General features: G+C 41.0%; 1 protein-coding gene across 1 annotated transcript in view; it reads left to right on the top strand.

The window, feature by feature from the left end:
• The window catches only part of uvrag (UV radiation resistance associated gene), a 105,767-nt gene extending 94,627 nt beyond the window's left edge, over nucleotides 1-11,140 (top strand). The window contains exon 15 of the mRNA XM_084073275.1: nucleotides 8,486-11,140. Within this exon, the coding sequence (XP_083929401.1) occupies nucleotides 8,486-9,335 (850 nt within the window). The 3' untranslated portion in view covers nucleotides 9,336-11,140. The remainder of the gene's footprint in view (nucleotides 1-8,485) is intronic.
• Nucleotides 11,141-27,250: the final 16,110 nt, after the last annotated feature.

Below are 27,250 nucleotides of genomic sequence, written 5' to 3'. Positions count from 1 at the left end.
AAGCTGTCTTTGATCTCCTCTCCTCTCCCAGGGTCGGCAGAGGGGAAAACGTGTATTACACACGTTAATTGAATAATCTTTTGTTTTGAAAGGAAAGAAGCCATGAAAAGCCATCAAATCGGCCCCTCATACCCCCCCCCCCCTCCCTCAATGGGAAGTGTAAAGGCCCGAAGATAGATGAGATGAAAGCATTGGGCCCACTAACCCTGAGGGCTTATGCTCATATGTGTGTGTGTATGTGCATACGCAATCGCAGGAAAGTTGAAAAGTGGAGATGGAAGTGCAACGATTCCACGGCTGCTTGCCGCAGCCACGCTCCTGGTGGACAACGAGCCCGCAGGGACCAGAACAAAAGGCCCTCTGTGTTGACTCAAGAGTCGTCGGTGGAGGGTCGTGAAACTGCCCGCTTCCTTCCACCAAGCCGACTGCACTGAATTACACACATACTACAGTAAAAGCCTTACCCTTACTGGTCCATTTTTACACTCTCTGGGCTAAATTAGCACTCAAGACTTTACTGTGTTGTACGTGCGGCGTGCGGGCATGTGTAGTATGCATAACATAGTATGTCCGTCTATGCACATGGTCATGTTTTGGCTAGCTGACAGGTGACGTAGTTGCTCCCCTACGGTACAGTTGAGCATTTGCCATCACCGTTGTCAGCCTCTTGACAATGCGCCTGTATGACTCAATGGAGACCAACTCAACAGGGCTGTTGACAATGGCTGTTCATACACAGTAGAGCCTGTTCCCCTCATGAACCAACCGAGGAGGCAACACTTTTTTATTTATGTTTCTCCTAATTTGGTCATTTTGCCTATTCCAGATCTCCAGGGTATTCTTGTCACTACCCGTCACTTTTAATTCCTACAATTGGTCCTAGGGAGAGCACAGACAATCACGTCTCCTTCAGTATGCTTGAAGTCAAGGCTACTACTTTTCACCTGAAGCCTTGATTTATACTTCGAGATTCACCTGGAGGATTCATCACAGCACTGACATACTCCATCTCCCTTTAATAACCTTAAAAACAATGTCCTGAGAGGACGGCAGGGCTCAGTGGACCTTAGAATGTACGCAAACAAGGACAAATAAACATATGCTGTGTGCACACTTTTGTTTGTTCAACTTTTTGTTGCCTTTTCTTCACCGCATAAATGTAATTCTTCTAGCCCCCCACCCGCAACCCCTGAGCTCCCACCCACCTCCTGGCCTAACTTTGAAAAAAGCCTAAATTCAGATACAATTTCCAGCACGGGGGCCAAGCGTATGAAATATGGATACATAAAAATGCTGCATTGCAGCTGCAGGGAGTTAACCTGCAGACTGTGAGAGTTGGGGCCGATGTTCACTTCCTCGCTTCCCCTCCTTGACGCCTCTCTTCGCCTTCCATTGATGCAGACAGGAATGGTGTGTTGCTATAGCCAGGGGAACCCGAATCCATAAATGTTCTGGAAACGCTTCCTCCCTCCATGTAGAATTAATGCAGCATGCGTTCAATCTGCATGGAAGGCCTGTCCCGAAAGTATTTTTTACATTCTATGGTCCCTAAGCAAGACTGTGAGGCGTGGGAACACAATAAGTTCATCTTGGGCATTTCATACAAAGTGGGTGGATAGGAACTATACACACACACACACACACACACACACACACACACACACACACACACACACACACACACACACACACACACACACACACACACACAAGGTGTGTGTAGAGTGGGCCATATGATGGTTTACTGGCTGACGCCTGATCATATCTTTGCCGTTCTCCAAACAGCCCTGTCTCACGGACTCCTCGCCGTAACGTATACAGTACAGCACCATTGAAAAATAGGCAGGATTTTCCTTGGCTACCTTGCTGAGAGACAAGGCACAGAGAGAGACGGTTAATCTATTCCCGAGGGAGAGCTGGAGAGTCAGCACCAGAAACCTGTGCTTTGTAAACGGAAGAGCACTGCTGAGATCAAAACAAACTCATTCGACATGCTCTCATTCGCGACTCCTCATCCACAGAGAACCTGGCACAGGTTCAGAGGACTCTATTCCCTGTCCCGGTGCATTGAAGCAGAAGTACCTGGGTGAGAGAGGCATGATTTTAGCATAGGGCACCTTGCCTGACTGTGATACCACATAGCAATGTTGTTGATGCATCACACTGCCTCTGGGGGTTGTAAACTCCTTCCCAAAATACATAAGATACATGAGTCTTCGTGTGCATGTGTAGCTTCCTTGTCATTGTGTGCTGGAGGGCCTGTGCTGTTTAGACAGCTGTGGTGTAATCAGTGACTAACCGAAGAACTCGGAAGCACTGAAGTACCTTATGTTATCCATGCTCAAGGCATGTTGATTCTAGTAGGTACATTATTGAGCAATCAATCACTACAACGTATTTCCTAAAACAAGGAGAATTGGAAAGAATTATTAAATGTTCAATTCTTCTTTCTTTCATTTGATATTCAGTAGTTGGTTGACAGTTTTATGTCTGAGTCATAGTGACGTGGCCGTGGTCTGCCCGGTCCTCCCATTAGCCAATTTTAATATAGGATTATTAACCACTTTAAATCTAGTGTCCCTGTTTTGGGCATTTCATTATCCTACTATAAATGCGCAAAATCTCTGCATATGTGTCTGCATGCGTGCGTAACTGTAGTTCACATATCTTGCGAACCATCCGACCGATCGACTTTGAACTCGGCGTGTGCATGGTTGAGGACCCGAGGGAGTGCATTGTCCAGTCGGTCAGATAGGCCGTTGTCCAGAACAGCCGATCCGTCTGACATGCCCATATACAGTATGGGCATATCAGAAATAAAATGGGAAATAAAATAATCTCTGTAAAGGGATAATCTATTCACTGATATTACCTTCAGTGCAAATTTTGTTCACACAATACCATTAAAAAGAATTTTGTTTTAAGATGAGGTACTTGATAACCAATTCCTGTGGCAGTGGCATGCAGCCTGCCATATGCATTCACCCAACTGTAATTAAATATAGCCTACAGTACAGTAGCATAATTGAGTTTAGATGTGCATGTTAGACAACTGGAAATGTTAATGCACCTTCTAGATGAAAGTGAAAGTGAGCAATTCTGAAAATGACACCACTGACCACCTATTATTGTCTCCGCCAGGCCAAAGGCATGGCTGAGACTATGTTTTGCCCCCTGTCCGTCCTTCGGTCCGTCTGTCCGTTTGTGTGTCCTTTTTTCGGTCTGTGAACAGCTAATCTCCGGCACCATTGGCCTGATCGGTGTGAAACTTTGCACGCACACTAGCACAAACACATTTTCACATCAGCCTTTTATAGCGCCACCAGGAGGCAGTTTTGTCAAAACTCATTTCTTGATATTACTCTTACAGATTTTGTCCAAACATCACACAAATCAGCACACATTATCTCTATAGTCATGTGATCAAGACGGATCTGTCTGATTTTTCATATTCCATCCTGATTGGCTAAGATTGGCATCTAAAGTTTGCAGGAGTGGCTCATTTGAACCTGGTTTCCTGCGCAAGTGCTGAAATCTTTTCGATTGAGCTTATACAGCCTGCCTTTTTTCTCAGGGGATAAATAGATTTTTCACCATCAGGCCAACATTTTTGTCAGATCCTGTATCTAGGTGAGACATGACCTTTGACACGATCTAAATGTCTCAATAGAAGAGCAGGGAGACAAAATACAACCAGCCCAATTGTATACGTTACATAGTGCCGCTTTAAGCATTGTTGGTCTCCCATTCATTTTCACACAATAATTATCTGAATTTGACTATCTGTTAAAGGGCAAGACCACTTTGGTAGAGGTTTGGGTTGTGTAGTTACCTTTGCCATGATGTAGCTCCAAAGGTGGACAAGAAATAAAAAAATATTGCTCCATTGATTATAAATGTATTATAATTCTAAATTTGCTCCCCATTGACTTACATTGTACGGTTAAACAGTTCTCAAAGTCACTCTTTTAGCCCGTAAACGAACGTAAACAAGGTTGATTCAGACAATATTTAGACGATAGAACATCACCAAACCCAGTACTGTTTGTTTTTTAAAAAGGTCTTAAAAGGCATAAACGTTGTACTTAAAAAGTGTGCAGATACCCTGACATAGTCGTGTGTTTATATCTTTGTTCACGTGTGTGTATGCACATGTGCATGTTGATGTCTTTGTGTGTATGTGTGTGTGCGCGCATGCGTGCATGCTTGTCCGTGCGTGTGGTGATACATTCTTCTTATCCCTAAAGGGAGAGTGTGTTGGCTCCAACACACACTTGGAGTTCCTCGTATCAATAAATCATACTATCCTGCACAGAGTGCCACGGTGTTCCATCACTTTCTGCTCACCTCCATTTGTATTACAGATAGTCACTGTACAAACGTGCACAAATAACCACATTTTACACACTCACATTTTACCGTTTCACATTACATCTGTGCCCGAAAAGAAACAAAAAAACGCTTCCGACAACTTCGGCATCAGGCTGATACAACAAACAATGAAACATTGGCAATGTGCGGGTTTTTGCATCTCCAGCTTGTTGAATGTTTTAAACATGCTGTGCTGGTGTGAGATGGTTTTGATATGACAGGAATACTCTCTATCTTCAAAGGCCAAGCAGTGGCGGGGAACCTTGCCCTATTTCAGCAGAAAGAAAACGCAGACTTGTAATGCATATCACAATATTAGTAATATTTGCTTTAGCAGCTCTGTAGGGATTCTTTTTTACCACATCAAAAGACCAAATCTTATCTGCCATTGTTTGTCTTGGCCTCCGATCCCAGCATCTTAGCAGCATTTGGATATGAACAGAGGCATATCATGAAGCCTGTCGGTGGATTAGACAGTGGAAAGCTTCGGCTTACTGGATTCCGGGGGCCCGTCTGAAGTATGCCGGAGTTTGATACTGGCTGCGGAAAAGACGATGAGAGCGAGAAAGAGCTGTGAACCCATTCACGGCACAGCACGTCAAGTCCTCTGTCTAATGATTTAGGCAGAGACATCGCAGTTGGCATTTATGTGGTGAAATCATTTACAGGGAAAACCACCAGGGATTAGGGTCCAGTAAAATGTAATGACTTATAAAAAACAGCCTGAAGGGGTGGGGTATCCCACCCCCCTAGTATGACGTAAGAACAAAACGGCCACCGTGTGAATATGGTCAACTGATGATAACTGGTGTTTTTTCTCTCCGGGATGAACAGCTGCTCTTCACAGCAGGCATATATCAGCAGCTCTTCTGGACTGTTGATATATCATCTTTTTTGACACCTGGTCCTATGGGGTGGTTTGGTACTATAGTTGTACACCATCACTGCTTGCAAGAACAGGTCTTGTCCTGGAAACTAAATACTCTCCCATCCATTGAGCGGTGGAGCACTTTCAATATAATGTCCAGAGTGCTACACATGCAATGAGTGAGATGCCTTTGCTCATTGTTTGTGTCGCTCCAACCCTCTGCACAGAAAAGAGACATTAATGAGCGGAACTCCTCTCCAAAAGTTGAAAATGTTTCTACTCAAGATTTTAGTGGGAAGTCTGTCGGATCAGCGGATCTCCAAAAAATATAATATAATAGAAATATGGAGTATGTCACCAATATGGTGACCTAGCGGTCCGGGCACGTAGGCTCCGCGTCGCGGGTTCGAGTCCCGTTCCCGGCGACCTTTGCTGCGTGTCTCTCACCGTCTCTCTCCCCCTCTTTCCTGTCCATCTTCGTCAGTCCTAGTAATGGCAATATGGACAAAATCAAGTATCACAATATTTTTTACCAAATACCTCGATTGTGACAATTTTGTGGGGATCACTACTGGTGCTTTCACAAAATATTTACACAGTGAGATTTTTATAAATAATCTTCTGTAATGTGTCTATGTAATAACTAAGTCGGTAAAGGCAAATAATAGAAGGGCTAGAACAGTCAGGTACTGTACGTTCTGAAAATTACATCACTTTCTATAATGCTAGCCTGGGATCCAGCCTGATTCACTACGTTCGGCTGATATTTTTTTCTCACTTCGCTTATCGGTCTGGCCAGCCTCCATTCGAGTCGTATTTTAATGACGTAGGCAAGTCAGGAAGTGACTCGAGTTTTACATTGGACAACAGTGGTCCCGCCCCCCCTACAGACTGTATAGCGAGTGAGAAGCAAAATCCGCCGAACGTAGTGAAGCAGTCTGGATCCCAAGCTGCTATAATGCAGTCCCAGATGAAATTTTGAGTCATATTACAATGTCGATTTAATATCGATTCGATATATCTCCCATCCCCACATGGGGGGGTTCAGTAAAAAAAACAAATGTACTACTCCAAAACAGGATGCGGTCATAGAAAAATAAAGAGAAACAGGATAAACTAAATATCAGAGGAAAAGGCATTTCTTGACACAGAAAAGCTGTGCAGTATTTATTTATCAGTGGGATTGAATGTTGTGAAATATCTGCATGTTTTCCAGAGCTATAGCTATTATACAATTATAGATGCTGAAACAGATTACGTGCGGCAACAGTTCTGAGAGAGTGTCGGGAACTGTATAGGCCATGGAACTGAAAATAGATGAAACAAAGAGAAGGCTGATATTAATTCAAATCAGAGCTATCTAATCAGCCTCAGAACTATAGCCATGAGGATATCATTCAGTCTAGCAGAAAACATACTAGTTACACTTTAGCTTTTTATAAATTTAGCATGGAAACTTTAAACCTGTTTTTTTCTCCTCTCTTATTTTTTACTCCATATAAATCATCTCTGGTTTCCAAACCTGTCTTGCGTTCCGGAGAGCCTGGACCACAGTTTCCAGTCATTTATATGATAATTGATTTCTCATGAAATCTTTCTTTATTCTCCTCTACAGAATTAGGTTTTTGCTTGAGTTTTTGGATCGCGCTCAAAAATGCTCTGCAAGGATTTCGTTTGTAAATTGGTAGATACATGTCTGTAATCGCAAACCATTTGATTTTTCTGTATTTATAAGCCATTTAATTTGTTTTTCCCGAGACAATTGAGTGTTGGGGGATCCTATTGTTTCTGTTTAGTCAGCGCTAGCATGTGTGGTTACTAGGGCAATTGCTGAAGTCACTTTCATTACTTGGTGTGTTTTGATGAACACACACTGCTAAATAGAGTCAGTCTTGAGTCTTGACTCTAGTCTTCTCCCTTAAAGAGGAGCACTCACAACATATCAGGTCATTAACCAGATGTTCTTGTGACTCTATTTAGCTCTCCAAAATCTTCAACATTCCTGTGATCATCTACGCTGCTAGCTGTTAGGTGCAGCATTCACAGCTTATTACTGCCATCAACTTTTACATGCTGCACCTTAAACCCATATGCCATTTATCTATGTATCATAAGACACTTTGAAGCCTTGGTCTAGCTTCTACGATATGGCCTGGAGAATGTCCGGCCTCTGAACCCTGTGTTACAACCATGTTTCGGGCTCCAGGAAGAGTTACAGACATACCTAGCTTTATAGGCTATTAAATGTTGACATTCTCCATCAAACAGCGATTCCTGTTTTCAGTGGATGTCACCCAGTTCCACTATCACAAGCATGACTCTCTGGAGTCTACAGATAGTTCGTTATCTATGGTGACTGCGCCTCTGATTCCCCCTAGAGTCCATCTAGTTTTTAACCAGTCAAACGTGTACCTCTGGAGAGTGCAGGGGGCCCAACCTGACCCATGACCCGGGTGATCCAATGCTTTGACTCCTCAAAGGTTTGAATGGCCAGGTTAAACATACCACTAAGTAGTCTGGTGACGTGTACATGGTTGCGGATATAGGAAGAGTCCGTGGGGGCCCCCCCATTTAAAGTTAATTTATGACCTGAATCCGGACTGGTGGAGCTAGCTGTCCCACGTTGCTAGTCTGTTATCGGTTATTCGGGGGGGGGAGGGAAGGGGGGCACGTCTTGCATACCTCGGTTTGAACGCCCGCTGCGCACTTGCAGGACGGCAGGACGGAACATGTAGTCGCACAGACTGCTCAAAAGTTTTTTGAACGTTGTAACGCGGAGTGATTTGCAGAGAGCTGCAGCTGTCTCCGTTCTGGATCAGGAGCAAAGAGGGAGGGGGGCAGGGGTCCAGGGAGGAGGCGGGGGGGGGGGGGGGGGGAGGGGGGGGCAGATGAGATCAAGGCAGAAGCTGGTCCAATTGGATCTCAGGTCTCTGACTCCCTTCCCTCCCTCTCTATCTCTTCTTCCCGTTCTCTTATGTTGGCTGTGTAAAGCTGGGTTAATATGGTCTCCATGACCAAAACGGAACTGTTATATTCTCCAGTATTTATTTTTTATGTAAATATCCATTGGATATGTTATGTTGATAGTCACATGTTAGTAGTTTTATTTTAATATCCCATAATATGAATGTTTTCAACCGGTTTATACATTTCAGAGTCACTATGCAATTTATAGATTTCTTAATTTAAACCTGTTATCCCTTTTTTTACGTCTCCTCTAATTGCTTTTCTCTTTATCCCGCACAGCGACCGGCACCATACCTCCAGCTCCATACCAGTGCCGACCAAGACCCAGCACAGTGTCTCGGCCGTCTCTGAGATGGGCTTCCCCTGCCACACCAGCTCCCCAGAGCGGGGCGTAAGGAAACGGGCCAGCTCAGAAGCTGATAAGCTCAAGTACAAGGTCACCCCTCCTCCCAGCTACGATGCAGATCTGGCTGAACAGCAGCCCCCTGTTGGCCTGGCGCCTCCTTCGCCCTCTCCCAAACACCTGTCCTCTTCTCTGGATGCTGGCATGGCATCACTCAGCCTAGCCAAGACTCTCAATACCAATGAGCATGGAGAGAGGGATGAAGAGGGCGAGATGATGGTGGTGACGGAAATGGAGAGTGAGGCGGGGAAGACAGACGGAGAGGCTGAAGAAGAAGGAGAAATGGAACTGCAGCAGCCTACCAGCACGGTGGGCTTTGAACCCCCTGCTCCAGGGCTGGACACTGGTGAGGAAGCATTGCCCCCCAGCCAGCACACGGAAGCCATGAATGGCTCCCTGGTTCCAGGAGATGGACTATCAGGGCCTAGCGGCCTAGTCCCGGAGATTCACTGCTCAGTGGAGCAGGCAGAGGAGATTATGGGTACTGAAGCCACAGGCCTGGGCTTGAGCCTGGGGTTAGGATTGGGGCTGGGGCTGGGCGATGCGGCCCTCCTGGTAGAGGACTACCCCTGCATCCCTGTGGAACACGCCGTAGCTGTGGAGTGTGACGAGCAGGTGCTGGGCGAGCTAGACGAGGCTGGCTTTGAGGAGTTCTCCAGACGCATCTATGCACTTAATGAGAACATGTCTAGCTTTCGCCGACCCCGCAAGAACTCTGACAAGTGAGTCACAGGGCATGAGTGGAGAGATGGATTTGGAAGTTGGACAAACGTAAGTCAGGGACATGAATCAAGACGAGAGGCGCTGGAGTCCCCAAGCATAGCTCCCTCTCCCATGAATCATAGAATCAAAAACAACATACGTAGAAGCTAGTCTGGAATAATGACCAATTTGCACTTCTTGTAAACATTTCTATACTAATCCTTAAAATGTAATACAGTTCAAAGCAATCGGATTGGGACAGTGAACTTAAGTTGTTTGTATTTGTTTCTTACGAGAGAAATATTAACACATTCTATTGATGTGTTGTTTTTATTATGTTGACGTTACTGGTTGATCCAGTAAGCAAGTCTTACTCTTACGGCAGACAGTAAATGTCACTCATCATAATCTTTTTTCAAGGTCGTCTTCTCTGTCTGAAATGTAGCATACTGCATCAAGGAGAAATATGTTTTTTAACAATAATGGATTATACCAAGCAACTCTTCTTTAGAGTTCTTTGGGAAATTAGGCTAGTAGCATCCTGCTTGTTGGTAACAAGATGCATGGTGGTGTGAGCTGCACGTTTGCAGCTTTTGCACTGGTCTGACTGAAATATAAGGACACAGTCTGAAAAAAGGAGGTTTGAAGTAATGTTATTGGTCTAAAACCACATTCACTGAACTGATACAACTTAAGTTCACTGTCCCAGTGCTTCTTGCTTCTGAGAGTGTGAGCAAATGTACGTGGCTGAATTGCTTCCCAGGCCTTCATTCAGGTGTGTGTGTGTGTGTGTGTGTGTGTGTGTGTGTGTGTGTGTGTGTGTGTGTGTGTGTGTGTGTGTGTGTGTGTGTGTGTGTGTGTGTGTGTGTGTGTGTGTGTGTGTGTGTGTGTGTGTGATAACTTGCCTCAACATAAACCGGAACTGGAGGGCATGTGCTTTGCATATGACCAATGGCAGTCACACTAGTAATCCCACCAATGATCTTTTGATCGGTGTCACCAAATAGACATGGCAGCTTGCTATCACAAAGTGAGGTGGTGAGCTACGACCAACAGTCCAATCAGATGCTCCCTCAATGTTACGCCCTGCAACATTAGGCCCCTCCCATTCAATGGGGCCGATGATGAAATGGGGAGGAAGGGAGGAGCATATGGCACACAGCAGGGTCACGATGCAATTGTTTTCCTATCTCCCATCTCTTTTATTTTCACCATTCTAATGTACCCTGTCAATATTATTCTCAATGTCAATATAACATCCAATAATTGTCATACTCAGTAGACCAAAAAACTGGACTGATGTCTGTATACTGTTCAAATGTCTCGCTCAGGCTCCGTATCCACGTTTTAAATCTCCATCTCCCTCGTCTGTGATTTAGCTTTGGTCCCCCAATGTCTCCCTGTTTTGAAGAATTATTTGCTATCTTGCACTGGTGTTCATTGGCAATGACTTGCGTTATTTATGTATAAATGTGTATTTTGTCTAGAAGGAAAGCATTGTTTCACTATATTTCCTTTTTTTTTTTTCTCAACCCAAATAGGAAGTCATTCAATGATGTTAAAAATATAAGGAACTGTGTATCGGTCATGAATGAACCACGAAACTCCATCATGGATGGAAACTTACATGGTCAGCTGCTTTGCATTGCCTGCCGTAACAAATGAACTATGTCTGTGGTCACTGTGGCCATTGAAATGTAATGTATTTAAGATGAACGATGAACCATAATACATCCTTTCCATAAACTGCTCTACAGTACAGTATGTATGTGACCATGTACATATATTTTGTATGGAGGTTGTTTTGTTATTAAAGACTTGCAGTCCAATGGCATGGATATATGTAGCCTCCAGGGAGGTCTGCCTGCTTTTCTATTGGTGTTGGTACAGTATGTTTTGGGTTGGACTGGTGGGTGGTTGGTCTGGGCAGAATTGACGATATTTACACGTTGGCCATTTTTGTCTTACGTCATACTCTGGGTGGGGTTTCCCACCCCGAGTATGACGTACTGTAAGAGCAAAATGGCCGCTGTGTGAATATAGTCAATGGTCTAAATTCCAGCCCTTGCAATACCGGTGGGGAACAGATTCTCAGAGACACTGTATTAAATAATGATTAGACTCACTTTGTGTTTAGATATATTATATCTAAATCTTTTCAAATTACTTTGAGAAGGACAAATCAGTGGACAACAATACGGTATTGTGTGTCTTCTGGGCTGCTGGCAGGTGTGACTGTGAATCAGTTAAAAACTGCATAGTACTGTATCATAGCATAGTCTTTCCTGGATAAACAAACATAAAATAAAATCAAGTTGTAACGGTCGTAGTCGTAGATCTGATACATGCAGGATGAGTAATTTCTCTTTGCTGTCGTTTAGATTTCTCAAATCGTAAATTCTAAGTCTTGTGAGAAATTGGTTCAGTGCTGTCCTGTTACCACTGCATAATGAGTTGTCTGTTCCAATTTCCCCACTTTAACGCTTCAGTTTTTTCCCCCTAATTTGCTGTATTTGGTGCTTTTAGATGGCAAAGACCAACACTGCTCTTTCCTGTTTATAACCTCCCAGGTAATAATTACCTTTTTTATAATAAGCTGTTTGAGACTGAGATTTTGCTCCTAGTGGCGCCCCAGTAGCAGTCAACACCATATGAGTTTAAGTAAAATCTAAAAACATTTTGGTTTGGCGGAGGTGTGAAATAGGAGATTGTCATTATGATATTGCTTGTTAAGATAAACTTCTCCCCACAGGAATAATAACCTTCACGTTGAGATACGGCAGTTTTGTCTGTGTTTTAAAGCCTATGTTATTACTGAACGTTGTAGATCAACATCAGACAGCCAAAATGTTCCACAGGCTTCTGCTCCTAAACCCCATATTTGTTGACCTTGGAACAGTTCTCCAAGAATTGATTCTGTATTCCTTACATGCTGTACAAAGATTGGAGAATACACATTCCATTACCTTTAATATTTGTTTATATATTTTTATATGTAAATATTTATACCTTTACTTGGACCCTAATAACTGATTTCTCTTCTCTTAGTTTTATCCTTCAAAATGTTCTGTGACCATCACTTTTATAAGAACATTGCTGCACACATACTGTACATACTGTAGCTAAAACTATTTTATGCATCCCATTTGAGTGAACACTAGAAAATATTTTCATAGTCATGGATTTGCTGTTTGGAGATAAGTAACAAGTAATCTGTGAAATAACCTATTTTGCTAACGGTTTCCTGGATCAAGGGGCCTGCATTGGTTGGCAAATTAGAGCAATGTCAGCATTGGTGTTATTATATGTATAATGTACTGTATAAATATTCATAGCTATCCTTAGCCACATGAATCCTAGCGTTCCTATTCTGGGGGGCGAACGTTCAACGAAAATAGCAGATCTTTAAGCTCATGATGGATTATCATTTTGATTTCAGAAACATTTTGCAGGCTACTGTGAGCTTGTAGATCTGCTATTTTAAGAAGGGGCCTAGTATAGACCCCTGGGGGTCTCTGGTTAACGTATAGCGTTAAAGTGGGTTCAGTACCTGAGGTACTGTAAACCCTGTTCTAATGCAACGAAAACACCAATCCAATTCACTTCATCATGTAGTAAACTGAATCAAAAACATGCTTGTATTATATATTACAGTATCCTGAGAGAATCTCACTTTGTTCACATTAAGCCCCAAAACAACAAACAGCATTTCAAGCAAACCACATGTATGTCATTCACACACATCCCTCCCCAGTTCAAGCAAGCTTGTGGTTTGCTCAGTGTGAGTGTTTTGCTTAGTTAAAGTGCTGCCATAAATCTTTGTTGTGGCAAATCAAGTCGACTTGATGCAACTTTTCACCATTACAGTTCTCACTAATGCACATGCTATGCGAATCTACCCCTTATTATATTTCCAGCTCCACATAAAGCAGCTTCCTCTTCCTCCGTCCTATAAGCTCCTCGTCAGTCTGTTGCACAGGTCTGTGCACTCACAGCTAAGCTCCTGCAGGTGTCTGAAAGCTTTGCCATCAAGCACATACAGACGCCAGGCCTCCTGGGAGTGACACTTCAGCCAATCAGAGAGGGGACATTAGTGCTCTCACGGAAACCATACTTGGTCAAAGTACAGTATGGTCTCCATGAGGGTATTGAGTGTATTATGTCATTGATTGAAATAGCTTGATAGCATGCATGTGATTGATGTGGTACCATGCGATTGTTATACTGCATGCGACCAAGTCTCTTTGGAGTAATTGTGACACATAAAGCCTTATTTCCTTGTGCGTGAAGCCATTGTCATATTTGTTGAGTTGTGTATACAGTTTTAGGGGAGTTCAGCACTACCGCAGTGTCAGGCCTACTGCACTGTACACTATCACAGGCACCTCACAAAATACACACATGCCAAATCAGCGCCACTGGATTCGTAAGCCCTGGCCCCCTGGTTTATAGCATTGTATGTGTAGGAGTGTGTGTGGGTGCGTGACTACAGATTATGCCCTAAATTCTTTCTATACTCCGGGGCCAGAGGCTACGCTAATGATGGCAACTTCGTATTCAAACTTTTGGCAGCCATGTCATTATTGTCGGCATGTGTGAGTGCTCCATTCCAACGCTGACGATCTTGTGATCTTTGAGGTCAACGTGGCTTAGCGTGATCAGGGATGGAATTAATAGGGTTCACTGGGAAGAAAATAGCTTCAATCCATCAGCAGTAACATTTATATAGTCTGCATCCAAAAGTCATTCCTTGGTCTCAATGTCACTCAGTGCCCTTGTCACTACAGTACTTGGCCCCTGTCTGTCTGTTTCTATAGCACACACGTCACCCTTACACAGCAAAGTCCTGTGTCAATTTAACTCAAGTGTGATATCGTCACTGTCGGGCAGAAACCTTGTATATCCATATTTGAGCCTTGTATGTTTTTTCACAGATTAATCCGTTGCTTTGCGTACAAGAGTGTCACACAACAAAAGGAGTGGAAATAGCAGATCTACAAGTTCACAACGCATCGTGGCACGTTGTGAACTAGATATTTTCACTATTTCAAAATAATAATAATGAAAAAACGGTTTTGGACTTTTTTCCGCCCGACAGCAACGTTATAGATTGTGTCCATTTGCATAATTCTTTACAGGCTAAGAGCTAAATTATCACTAACTATTTTACTATGTAGGTTTTAGACATAGACATATACGGTACAAGTTTATTTTTTGAATGAATATTGTTACATCTGGAACACTTTCTCATAGTATATAGAGTAGCAATGACCTGACCTCCATCATTGTCATATTCCTTCTTCCAGCCGTGAGTAAATTAACTAATCTTGGCATATGTAGTCTGCTAAAAATATAACGCCTGATAAAATCACATTGTCCCCATTCTCTTATGACATATGAAATTAAAAAAATAAACAATACGAATTAAGACTCGTTTTAGAGAAGAAAATCATATGATATCACTGACACCAGCAATAAGAAAGTTGAAAGATGTGTGTTTAACTAACCTTCTTTGTCCTGATGTGGATGTTGTGCATTCAAGGCTTGTCAAAGGGGACAAGGAGAGGGCAAGAGTCAAACATGAGGCCTGGACAGCGTCCAGTTTTGTGGCTTAAATCAACACACAGACACAGAGTACTCTCTCATTCATTAGTGAGCTGAGACCTCATACTGTGACCATAACTCTTTATAGCTGGATTATAGTCATAATACAGGGACTTTGGGACCAAATTACAAGTACGGAGGGAGATCCAGCGGCTCTGGTGTCGCGTCTGTGAGCATAGACCAGGCCCTGGTGTATCCGGTCAGCTCAGTCTGGACGGGCCTGGACAGTTTGATATTGTCTCGGTCATATTGTTCTGCAACCTCCTCAGCTGTTTCAACCATCTCTGAGGCAAGCCTGCTTGGAAGAAAGCCCATTGACCTTTCCAATATCTCCGCAGTAAAACTCTGTTCCTAAGAATAAATCCCAATGTTTTCCTTTTTAAAAGACAAATCCAAATCTTTCCCACCCATTCTGCAAACCTCTGACTTTTATAGGGTTAACTTACTCTGTCCACATGGCCCACTTGCAGAGCCTCATGAAATGCATTTGTACAGAACTGATTTCATTGGACCAGTATCAATATTGGGATTGGACTGCTGTCAGTGGAATATACTGGGAAAGAATAATAGCACAATGACGATGACAGCAATGTCTTGGACCTTCTGAAATGAAAGACGATTGCTGTGGACTGATGTCACCAAGTTCCTGCCTAGCACTTTGTGTAAAATGCGTGCTTGCAAACCTTGCGGCTTTCTATAATTACCTTTACAACCTATGAATGACGTAATTGACACCTGACATATAGACGACGAGAGGAATACTCCCCGAGTGCACAATGGCTCTTACAACAAGCCATGAACAATAGGCAACAATGGTGCAGAAAAAAGGGTATCACAACACCAGAGGAAAGATTAGATTTTTGCCGGATGATCATCTTGCTTTTAGAAGCATTTTGCATGGCACTGTATATGGTGTACACGTTTTGCTTTCATGGACAATACTTCTTCTCTCTTCTCTTATTTCTGGGGATTCATTCCCTGTCTCAGTATGCCTTTGAGGTACAGGCATGCGTTGATTCATGATGTTGATCTCATGACTAAGACTGGCTAAGCATCATGCCTTCCCTAACAACAATGGCATCTTGCTGACCTGCTACTAGGGATTACGTAGTCTTGCATGACATCTACAGCCCTGCTAATAGAGGACCTAGTAAGAGGTGTACCATTGTCAACTGTCATGCCATGAATAATGACATACTGCAAGCTGTGCTGACACATTCAACCGTGAATTGGCAGATGCAGTTGGTAAAGTGTCTGTCAGCACGGCCCTGTTCCTCCACTGTGGAGCGCGGGATAATGTAGACATATACTGTAGATACATATTCTGAATCACTTAACAGCACATTTGTCTGGATGGAGTGAACTTTCCCATAGCTTTCGCAATTATTATTTATTAGGTTAGCTTTACCATTAGAACCACAAGCTGCACAACAACATTCTTTGTCAACTTCTGAAGTGACGTTTTCATTCTCACTGTGACCACTGCTGTGACCAATCCAACATCATGTGGATCTTGTCGACAGATCACAGACACTAGGCCTGTCCCAAGTCAGTCATCCCATAATGAGAGGAACCTGGATATCGTCTTTGATAATCATTAACGGGGAAGTCTTCAGAGTTGTTGGGTGTATAATTGCCCAGTTATGTGTGCAATGGTCTCATCAGGTGCACGCCTGCCTTCAGATCACAGAGACTCTAGCCAAATAATAGGCACATCTGATGTTGATTGTCTCACAGCGAGAGAATGAGACCTGTTACATGAGCAGCTGTGAGGTTAGCAAGAGGAAGACAGGGAGAGTGAAAGGAGAGGGGAGAGAGATGAAAGCTGAGCACATACTTGTGCATGAGAGTTTGAAGGGGAGTTGTATGAGTGCTAAGCTGCCGAGGTGAGACTTCCAAGAGGAACAGAAATCCTTTCTATACATCCTTTGGACAGAATGCACACTCTTGCAAAACCGTTTTCCAAATCCTGTCTGCTGTATCAGTGTATGAAAGCTTCCCCCTGTGAGCAAAATAATAAAAGAATCTCTTCCTGGCTCCATCCAGAGACTTTGTTATGCACTGGAAATAGTGACTGAATCAACCAGAACAGGATCCTATGAAGTCTGGGCCCTGAGTGAATAATCTCTCTGTCCCTTTTTCTCTCTGCCGCCTTCTAAACAAAACAAAAAAAAGAAAGACATCTGACCAGACTTTGTAGCCTCTCAAACATCAATTCCTTGATTTGACATTCTGTAGTGTGCACACATACAATGTTTGACCTCCCTAGCAGTGCAAAGCTTAAAGTTGGTTTTAGATATGTATCTGGTGGTTATATTTTCAGCGAAACCATTCATCAATGTGTCAAGTTAATTTCTACAAGTGTCTCTGTTCTTCTTCTCCAACCTGCCAAACTTTTTGTGGAAACACAGTTCGGTGCCTAAGTCATTCTGGGATAGCGCCCTGGGTTTCCCCGCAGGACCGGCGAACTCCTTGTAATTTGGGGGGAAACCACGAATATGAAGACCTATTGATGATGAAGCCTTGTCAACAGAGCTTAATGCTCAAATCTCCAACAATGGCCTGAACGTCTGACAGGCATGATCTATGAATTGAACTGATTTAAGGCATTAATCATTCCCCTGACCATAAAAAAGTGGCTAAGACTCACATTGAATGTGAATACCACTTTATTGTTTCTACAGTTCACAGGCTAGGGACAGATTTTCTTCTTTCTGCTTTGGGAGACAGTAGAAGGCTGTACAATGGCAGAGGAAAACATTTAACCACATTAATCCTAGTGTCCCTTTTCTGGGTATATCATAATTGATCTACAAGCTCACAACACATCACAACACAATGTGTTGTGAGCGTAAATTCTCTATATTCACAGAAGAGGTTTGATGTAGATGGGAAAGGAAGGGGACAAGTCTAGACCCCCGGGGGACCCCGCCACCGTCAACAAAGTATATCATTTACGGTGTAAATGGTTAAAGAAGTAAACAGTCTTCAACAGCTGTAATTTACAAGGCCTAAATAGAGTTCACTGCGATCTGTTTCTACTGTTGATCTATTCCCATGATGCTCATCCTTCCATCAGCCTCTCTGTGTCCACGATGGCATACCTAGCTCGTTCTGTCAGTGATTCACTCTATTGTCATTTCTCATGTTAAAGGTTTATTCTACTTGTTTTCTCCCAATACATTTATGTTCACTTTAATGGTAGTACATAAAAGTAAGCTACATGTAAGAGTACATAAAATTCTTGGATTAAACTTTCATTCAATAAAAATGACCACTTACTTGCCATAGGCAATCCATTGCACAGACTTAGGAGAGAAGGAAACATTTCAAATAATATCACATTTTACACAAAACATGACATAAAGCATTTGTTTATGCCCACACTAGTTAAAACTATTCAAAATGAACAGACTCTGACAGGATTTGATAGTTACATGGAAAGAATACTAAAGAGTCTAGTATGCTCTGTCCCCTCCGGTTAGGGGCTTTATTTGTTAAATGAACATTGAAAATGTTGGCCTAAGCGTGGGAGCATGATGGTGCACAGTGAATCCCATGGTTTACTTGATACAACCCTATCACATTGCTGGGTAACCACAGAATCATTTTGGGCAACGTTAGGGATAATTCTGTGAATCCAAGTGAATGTGGCTGACTTCAGACTGAGACACTTTGTAGTACTGTAGCACGAGTTGGAGTTAAGCCTTTCAATCCGGGAACGCATCTGTCATTTTAGATTTCTATTGGCTACTCAAAAAATAGTAGATATACAAGCTCATAGCGTGGCACCGAGAAAAATCTTGAAAATCTTTGAATATATCTTTTTTAAAGCGAACATTTGTAAAACATTTAGTTGCAGGGACCTCCAGAAGCAAAGATTTGAGTTACAAATGTCTGCCTAAAAAAGAAAATAATCTAATATTTGCAGAAATGTTCATGATTTTTCAAAAATAGCAGATCAACAAGCTCACTCGGAGCCGCGCTATGAGCTTGTATATTTGCTATTTTTTAATAGCCCAACGAAATCTAGAAATGACACACAGATGCGTCCCCGGATTGAATGGGTTAAGCTGGTTGCCCTCAGGCTGAATAACTTTGATCTGGCTCACAATTCTGGCAACAAAAAGTCATACCTTCGAAGAACATACCAATGGTCAGTCAACTTATCCAGCATTGCAATTTAGCATTCAACAACGGTATGATTTGATGTCTTGGCTGCTGTCAGCTGGGTTGGTTTTGCTGAGGTGTTTTTATTGTTTGCTGCTCCACCTTGCCAACAACTGGACAGCTCAGCTCTTGTACAGTTTCAATCCTTTTTGAATCACAACTACAAAGTGAAGCGTAGTCTGAAACTAAATCATGACCCATTTGTTAACAAAGGGTTGTGAAACCATGGTGCTTTTTGGGATAATCTTTGTAACACTCTGGCAATATCAAGGCTTGGCAAGAAATGTAAGTCAGTCTTGCTAAACTCTAAATAAAAGCTTAGAGCCAAGCTGCTTTGTTTGGAGTGAAAGGCCTGACCAGCTTTACGGCATATAGCCTCTGACAGCTTTTTGTGGGACACACAGTGGCAACAAACATATTGACAAGCATAGTCTGGTGAATCTCAAAAATAAAATGTCAGACAATTATTGTAAGTTGGGGACCCTGAGGTTGGAAAGTCTCTGGGATAAAATGTGGTTAACAAAATAACAATGTCAAGACCGCATATCTGGGACACTGTTAACATTACCATGAGCTGCTGACTGGACGATCTCAGACTGGACAGACAACCTCAGGGTGGATAACATTACACTATGTAAACATGAAATAAAACATAGGACAGTATGACGCTTTTGGTATAGTATAGTATAATATGACTATTTTTGATGACATTCAACAACAACAGTAAGGAAATAATATACTACATTATGTTCAACAAAAAGTTCATACTGACGAAATGGCCAAATACATGTGGCCAAAATGTTGTACTATAATGCACCCTCAGTGGGTGCAGTTTCCCCACTGCATCCACATTTACAAACACTCCGTATTCTCCATGTTATGATCCCCTTCAATGCTTTACCAACTTTAAGACCCCAAACAAATTGTTGTTATTCGATGCCTCCTTATAAAATCCAGCCCTACACAAACTGGGTTAATCGGTTTTGTCTCAATAGCATGAAGGAGATCTGAAATTGTCTATCGGTATGTAGACATGTCAGCATGTTGCCATAGTAATATATTTCATTTCTTGGCTGGTTGAAACAAGAATGAACTCTTTGGACTTCATTCTTATAATTCAGTCCAGAATAAAAATGATTCCCAAATTTTAGGCAGCCAGCTTTAGATCAGCTTGCCAAGACATTTGTGAATTGTAAACATTGCATTTAATGGGCCACGAATTACAGATTCACATGTATTATTATTAAGCAGATTTATTTTGATAAATCAAACATTTAAAAAATATATTTAGACTGTCAAGGCTACTTGTATTCAGGATACAAAAGTATTCCATTTGCACATAACAAAAACCCCAGTATAAAATGTTAGTTCCAGCCGTATAGACGGTTCGGCTTTGAGGAGCCATGCCGTAAAAGTCATGCTACATTACATTGGCAAAAAGTAATACTATACTCTTTTCAAAAATAATAATATGAAAAGCCCATGCAAGCATAGCAGATGTTCACAATATGGTTTCAGTTGGCTGTTCTTGAATATGATGAACAAGCATAACTGTCAGAAAGCCTAGATGAAAAGCCTACTAACAGTAGGTGAAATGTAAAATGTAACTCCCCTCTTTAATGTTTTTTGTATTGTATGAGATGTGAAAAATGGCTGTATGGTCTTATTACTGTCAGGGCACTTCGGCTGTGGAACTACTTGTATGAGCATCTCAAGCTAGCTACATGTAAGTCAGTATTATCTTCTTACTTTCATGATAAATCCTTTTATGATCCATATCTTGTTACTGTACTCCTTGCCCTTTTGTTAACTCTGCCAACAGCATTGTACAGAGGTTAAATTTTCCCCATTCCATTTGCTTGTTTGTTTGTCTGTTAGCAAAATAACTCAAAAAATGGACGGTTGGATTTTCATGAAACGTGATGGGAATATTCAGTACGCTGCCGCAAGGAGATGACTCACTTTTGGGACGAAAAGGTTGAAGGTCAAGGTCCCAATCAAGTTCAAGGTCTGTCTGTTAGCAAAATAACTTGCAGAATTGTCATGAAAATCAGTAGGCTGCCCTGAATAGATGATTAACCTTTGGGTCAAAAATATCAAAAGATGGGTTCATAATCAAGGGCAAGGTCAAAGTTTTTATGCTCTACTCTTTCCACATTTCATCTGTTATTTATTTAAACTTTTTTATTGTGTTTTTATCTTAAAACATTTTCCCCTTGTTCCTCCATATACAGTCCTTAATCTCTTGTTGTATTTTTACCTTCATATTGCTGCTTATGTGGGGGGCTTTCTTTGTCATTTGATTTGATCCTCTCCTGTAAAGCACTTTTTAACATTGTTTTGAGTTCTTTAAAAATAAAGTTTTTTATTATCAGTCATTCCATCTTTCAGATTGTGCTGGAGACAGTATACCTGCTCCACCGTTGTGCGTTATAAGGAGGAGTTCATTTTATTCCAGAATGCCGTATGGTGTAGTTTTTCAACAGGGAAGGAAAACTCATATCAGGGATCTATTTGAAGACTAGTCCAGAAATGTGTTTCCCTGCTGCACCCATATTTACAAACACTCCGTATTCTTCATGTTATGACTTATGATCCCCTTCAATTCTTTACCATCTGTGTCTGGAGAAGACCCCAAACAAATTGTTGTTATTCGATGCCTCCTTACAAAATCCAGCCTTACACAAACTGGGTTAATCGTTTTTTGTCTCAATGGCATGAAGGAGATCTGAAATTGTCTACCGGCATGTAGACATGTCAGTATGTTGCCATAGTAATATATTTAATTTCTTGGCTGGTTGAAACAAGAATGAACTCTTTGGACTTCATTCTTATAATTCAGTCCAGAATCAAAATGATTCCCAAACAGGCAGCCAGCTTTAGATTAGCTTGCCAAGACATTTGTGAATTGTAGACATTGCATTTAATGGGCCACGTATTACAGATTCACATGTATTATTATTAAGCAGAAAAAGTTTTGATAAATCAAACAATTAAAAAATATATTTAGACTGTCAAGGCTACTTGTAGTCAGGATACCAAAGAATTCCAATTTGTATATCCTATTAACAAAAATCCCAAACAAGCTCTTTTCCCAGGTATGGATATATTGTATTAAAGAGTATATTATCTCAAATATTTTTTATATTAAGCAGTATACATGTTATTGCTACAACAATCCACAACTTTCACATATTGCTCCCTCTTCAGTGGTGAGAGGTAATTGAAATTATGTTCATAGTTGATATTCAGCTATCCAGCACAGTGAAACTGGTATCGACAGACCATTCATGTAATATATTATTTACTGAAGTGAGGAAATCAGACACTAAATAGTATACAGTGTATGCTGCTTGTGCTATAACCAGGAAAGGACAGGACCGTGTTTTCATACTCCACTATACAGATGGATAAAATAATGAGATATCAATTGAAATAAATCCCGGATAGAACTTTTAATATGTTATCCTGTGTCCTGTTCAGTGTCACGGTTTGCACCTGCTCAGTTTGGCTGACATCACATCTGTATCCAGTTTCAAATGGGAGTTATGAAAAATCTAACTTTTAGAGTCATTGCATTCCTACACAAACTTCCACTATACTTTCTCATCAACTGAATAGTTTATAGAGGGACTGACCGTAAGTTAAGTTAGACTTTGCTATCAAAAGGATCAGTGAAATCGCTAGTTACTGTATCAACATCTTTCTCTTGTAACTACCATACATCGATCTTGAGAGCAAATATAGTAGGCAGGATTTAAAAGAAATAAAAAAACAAGCATTGTGGAAAGCAGGTTATTAAAGGTAGTTTGCAAAAACGTATTGTGAATAAAGACCATAAGTTACCGTATCAGGGATATTGGCTATTTTAGAATACAATTTATTTTTTGATACATTTAAAGTTTAATTTGCCCAACATAGGGACACCAGGGTTAATGTGGTTAACATAATTTGTTTTAATTAAATTGTTGAATTGTGGTATTATCCAACATAAATATCAAACATATCAGACATCTACAGTTCCCAAAAGAAAATGCATGTATTTAATTTATTCCGCTTAGAAGCAGGGATAAAACATTATCTAAATAGAAATGAATGACCAGAGGGGGAACATCACAAGCAGAAGCATGGATTCCCCCCACCCACCCCCATAAATTGAACCCTGGGTCTATGAGTCAGTATAAATAGCCATTCAGTTAGCAATAATATGAATATAATGAACAAAGTATATAGTGCAGAATGTTTTGAGGAGTTCTGGGAAATGCTTGCTATCCTCTGTCACTGTGGGTTCTTGAAAAATAGTCCTCACTTGTTTGCAGATGAACCACAGACAGTCAACTACAAAACAAATGTGTTCATCTTTGCTCCTTTGTAATCACTATATCTTGATCTGGATTATTTTAAATGGGAATTCCCTTATTTAACAAAAGTGTTTTTATTTTCTACAGCCACAGAGACCACAACCTTTAGTATAGCTATTGTTATTTCTGTCTCATGGTTGTCTCATGGTAAAATGAGAAGTGGAACATTCCAGAGCTTCCCCTGTCACACCAGTAGGCCATTAGCGACCCTTGAAATGGATATCCATCCTCTCTATCATAAAATTGTAGCATTATGCCATTAACATTATCGTTATTATGGGTTTTACACTGAAATCAGACGCAGTATCAAAGTCTGTTGGAATGCGAAGATTGATATATTAACCACATGAATCCTAGAGTCCCTATTCTGGTTATGTCTACAGGCGAACATTCAGCCAAAATAGCAGATCTACAAGTTAACAAGACGCCATGGTGCAATGTGTTAGTGAGCTTGTGGATTGGCTATTTTAGGCAAAGAGATTTGATGTAGAGGGACAAAAGGAGGGCACCAAGTATAGACCCCTGGAGGACCCCGGTCAACTGAAGTAGGGTTTAAGTTGTTAAACAATATACCATCATATAAGGCACGTACTGTAGTCATTTTGAGTTTGTTACAGATTTCAGTTAAAATGTGTCAATAATCAACATTTATTAATGACAACAACAACACTAATAATAATAATAATAATAATAATAATAATAATAATAATAATAATAATAATAATAATAAAACGAATATTTATAATTATTATTAATGTTCATTTTGTGGTCATTGCATTCTGGAAATGTACTTCTTCAGCCTGTTGCTATGCCACTATAATGGGACACATCACTTTGATAAAAGGGCTTTGATGCAACTTGTGCCTTTATAAAAAGCAGTGTAATTATAGTGCAAATCACAGTATAACAACTCATCATGACAATAACTATGATCTACTTCATGCTTTCATGTGGTCAAATATCAAGTTCACAAGCTCAATACCCAGAAAAACGTGCTTTCATTAGTTGGTAGAATGGTCAAATGCAGATCAAATCTAACAGGACGGGAAAGAGTGAGATACATATACAGCAAACAGCTCACAGAAGCTAAAATATAGTGCCATAAGTCATTGAATGCCCATGTTCAGACCAGATGTTATATCAGGAATTCATTATGCAAGTTTTTAATATCTTTTGAGATCAAAGTAGAACTGACCTGCCAAAAACAAACACCTGTCACTGTCGGTCTGAAACTCCAAGATAGGCTTGTCCAAATGACAGTCTGGATCACTTAAGCACTTCCCTAGCATCCCTATTTTTGGCATGTCATAATAAAGAGGAAGCAAAAATAGCATTGTGATGCGCTGTGCCCTTGTAAATCGGCTATATTCCCTATTTCTTCTTTGATTTTTATGTTTGCCTTTAATGACATGCCCAAAATAGGGAAGCCCGGTTGAACGTGGTTAATGAACTTGCTAGTTACCAGTTACTGTGGTTAACTGTTTTACTACTGTAGAAACAACAGTATGCACTCTCTTATTAGTGTGGTGTGTCCAGTTTTGAAAAAGGCATTTAGCTGGCACTTGTCAAAGAACCTCAATGTTAGCTAACATATGAGATAACTAATTCCCCTTTCATAGATTTAATATAAAGTGTGATAAAATTGATATCCAGAGCTGGAGAGACAGGGAGACCCCTGTTACTGAACAAACACTCTATAACAACGATTACTATCAGAATATAGAGCTGTTTAACACTTATTTTAATCCTACCTAAAAATAATAACTTATTTTTATCCTACCTTTAAGGCCATAATACATTGTACAAGAGTGTCGCGGATAATTTGAAAGAATAGCTGATCTAGCTTGTAGATCAGCTATTTTTGTGTGTGTGATAAGTGATAATGAAAAGTGTTTAAGTGAGTCTGTGGGTTTTATAAATATTCAACCAATGAAAAGTATTAACAAGAGCTTGAATAATAACTACATTGGACCCATTGGAACACAATTTCTTTTTTCCATTTCCTGAAATGTAACAGTTTGGACATGCACATTTTCTGCCTGCCAGCAACGATATTTGCTGTCTGAAATTCCATGTCAACAATCAGCATCATGAGGGCATTTTCTGATGCTAAGTGGGATAAACATCACTTTAATTTGTACCAGCAGTGCTCTTGGTTTCATAATCTCTCTCTCTCTCTCTCTCTCTCTCTCTCGCTCTCTCTCTCTCTCTCTCTCTCTCTCTCTCTCTCTCTCTCTCTCTCTCTCTCTCTCTCTCTCTCTCTCCCTCTCTCTCTATATACACACACACACACACACACACACACACACACACACACACACACACACACACACACACACACACACACACACACACACACACACACACACACACACACACACACACACACACACACACACACACACACACACACACACACACACACACAGAGAGAGAGAGAGAGACAGACACACAGAGAGAGAGAGAGAGAGGAGAGAGAGAGAGAGAGAGAGAGAGAGAGAGAGAGAGAGAGAGAGAGAGAGAGAGAGCGAGAGAGAGAGAGAGAGAGAGAGAGAGAGAGAGAGAGAGAGAGAGAGTATATGCTCCACATATGGCCTTATAATGGTGATTGATGTTTTTAATCAAATGTTCCCTTGGCCTTTGCATCTCCAGGGATTTTGCAATGGTTATCATAACAATACTGTCTAATAATGTTGAAATGGCAGCCAGGGTAGAGAGAGAGAGAGCGCAAGAAGGAAATAATTTCAGTCTATCAAGAGCACATGAAAGTAAGTAGACTATACACTGATTAAGTCACTAGTCACACTTTATACAACATGCTTGAGCCATACAGTACCTCAAGTTAAGTGACTATTTGGATCCCAGGTTGTTTGGATGTCTTTTACATTAGTCAACATATAGTATTAGGTTTGTTTTTGTTTTGTTTTCCTTATTTGCACTTGGAATTTCAGTGTGTAGCAAATACTCACTATATGAACACTGCCGCAGCTAGATGAGGACATCAGCTAAACTGTATAATTGGTAGGCAAGGTAGGCAACTTGCATCATAGGTCCTATCTACTGTATTCTTAATTTACAGATTTGAATCAAAGACATTTTTAGAAACCCAACACCCACATGTGCAGCTGCTTGAAAAGCTAGTAATACAAACAATAACTATGATCCAAGTGCCAAACTGCACAGTGTTAGTGTGTTGGTGTTACATCTCTGCTGTGAGGTACATGATGACATGAGTTGTTTGCCTGTTTCTGTATGCTCTGTTAACAATGACAACCTGCCTGAGGAGCTTAGGTTTATACCAAACCAGTGTCATCTTTTGCATTTGTTTTGAAGCACAACTTGTAATACAGACTGGAATTTAGAATTTGGGTGCACACTTAAAGGGATATTTCACTTCCAAAACATTTTTGGGTCATTTTATCGACTACTCAGGCTTTTGTGAGCCCCCCAGACAGTTTTTAAGTTGCTTGATTTAGATATTTGATATTCATTTTATCAGACACGCCCCCTTCCTATACAAACCCATTGTAACATTGTAACTTAAAACTACATTTTTAACATGTTAGATTCATCAAAAACACCCTTCCTTGGTTCTGGTGACTCATCCTGCCCTCCTAATACGTGAGGGGCCGTGTTTTTTTGATTACTTTTATTTTATTTTATTGTATTTAATTTGTTTCCCAAAAAAACATTAAAAATAAATGAAAAAAGTGATTGAAAAAACAGTCTCCTCACGTATTAGAAGGACAATATCAGTCACCAGAACCAAGGACGGTGTTTCTGATGAATCTAACATGGTTAAAA

Source organism: Gymnoscopelus microlampas (genome assembly GCF_963454915.1).
Source record: "Gymnoscopelus microlampas genome assembly, chromosome: 12".
In the NCBI taxonomy this organism is placed as follows: domain Eukaryota; kingdom Metazoa; phylum Chordata; class Actinopteri; order Myctophiformes; family Myctophidae; genus Gymnoscopelus; species Gymnoscopelus microlampas.
The sequence above is the reverse complement of the archived record's forward strand: the minus strand, read 5'-3'. Positions and strand labels throughout refer to the sequence as shown.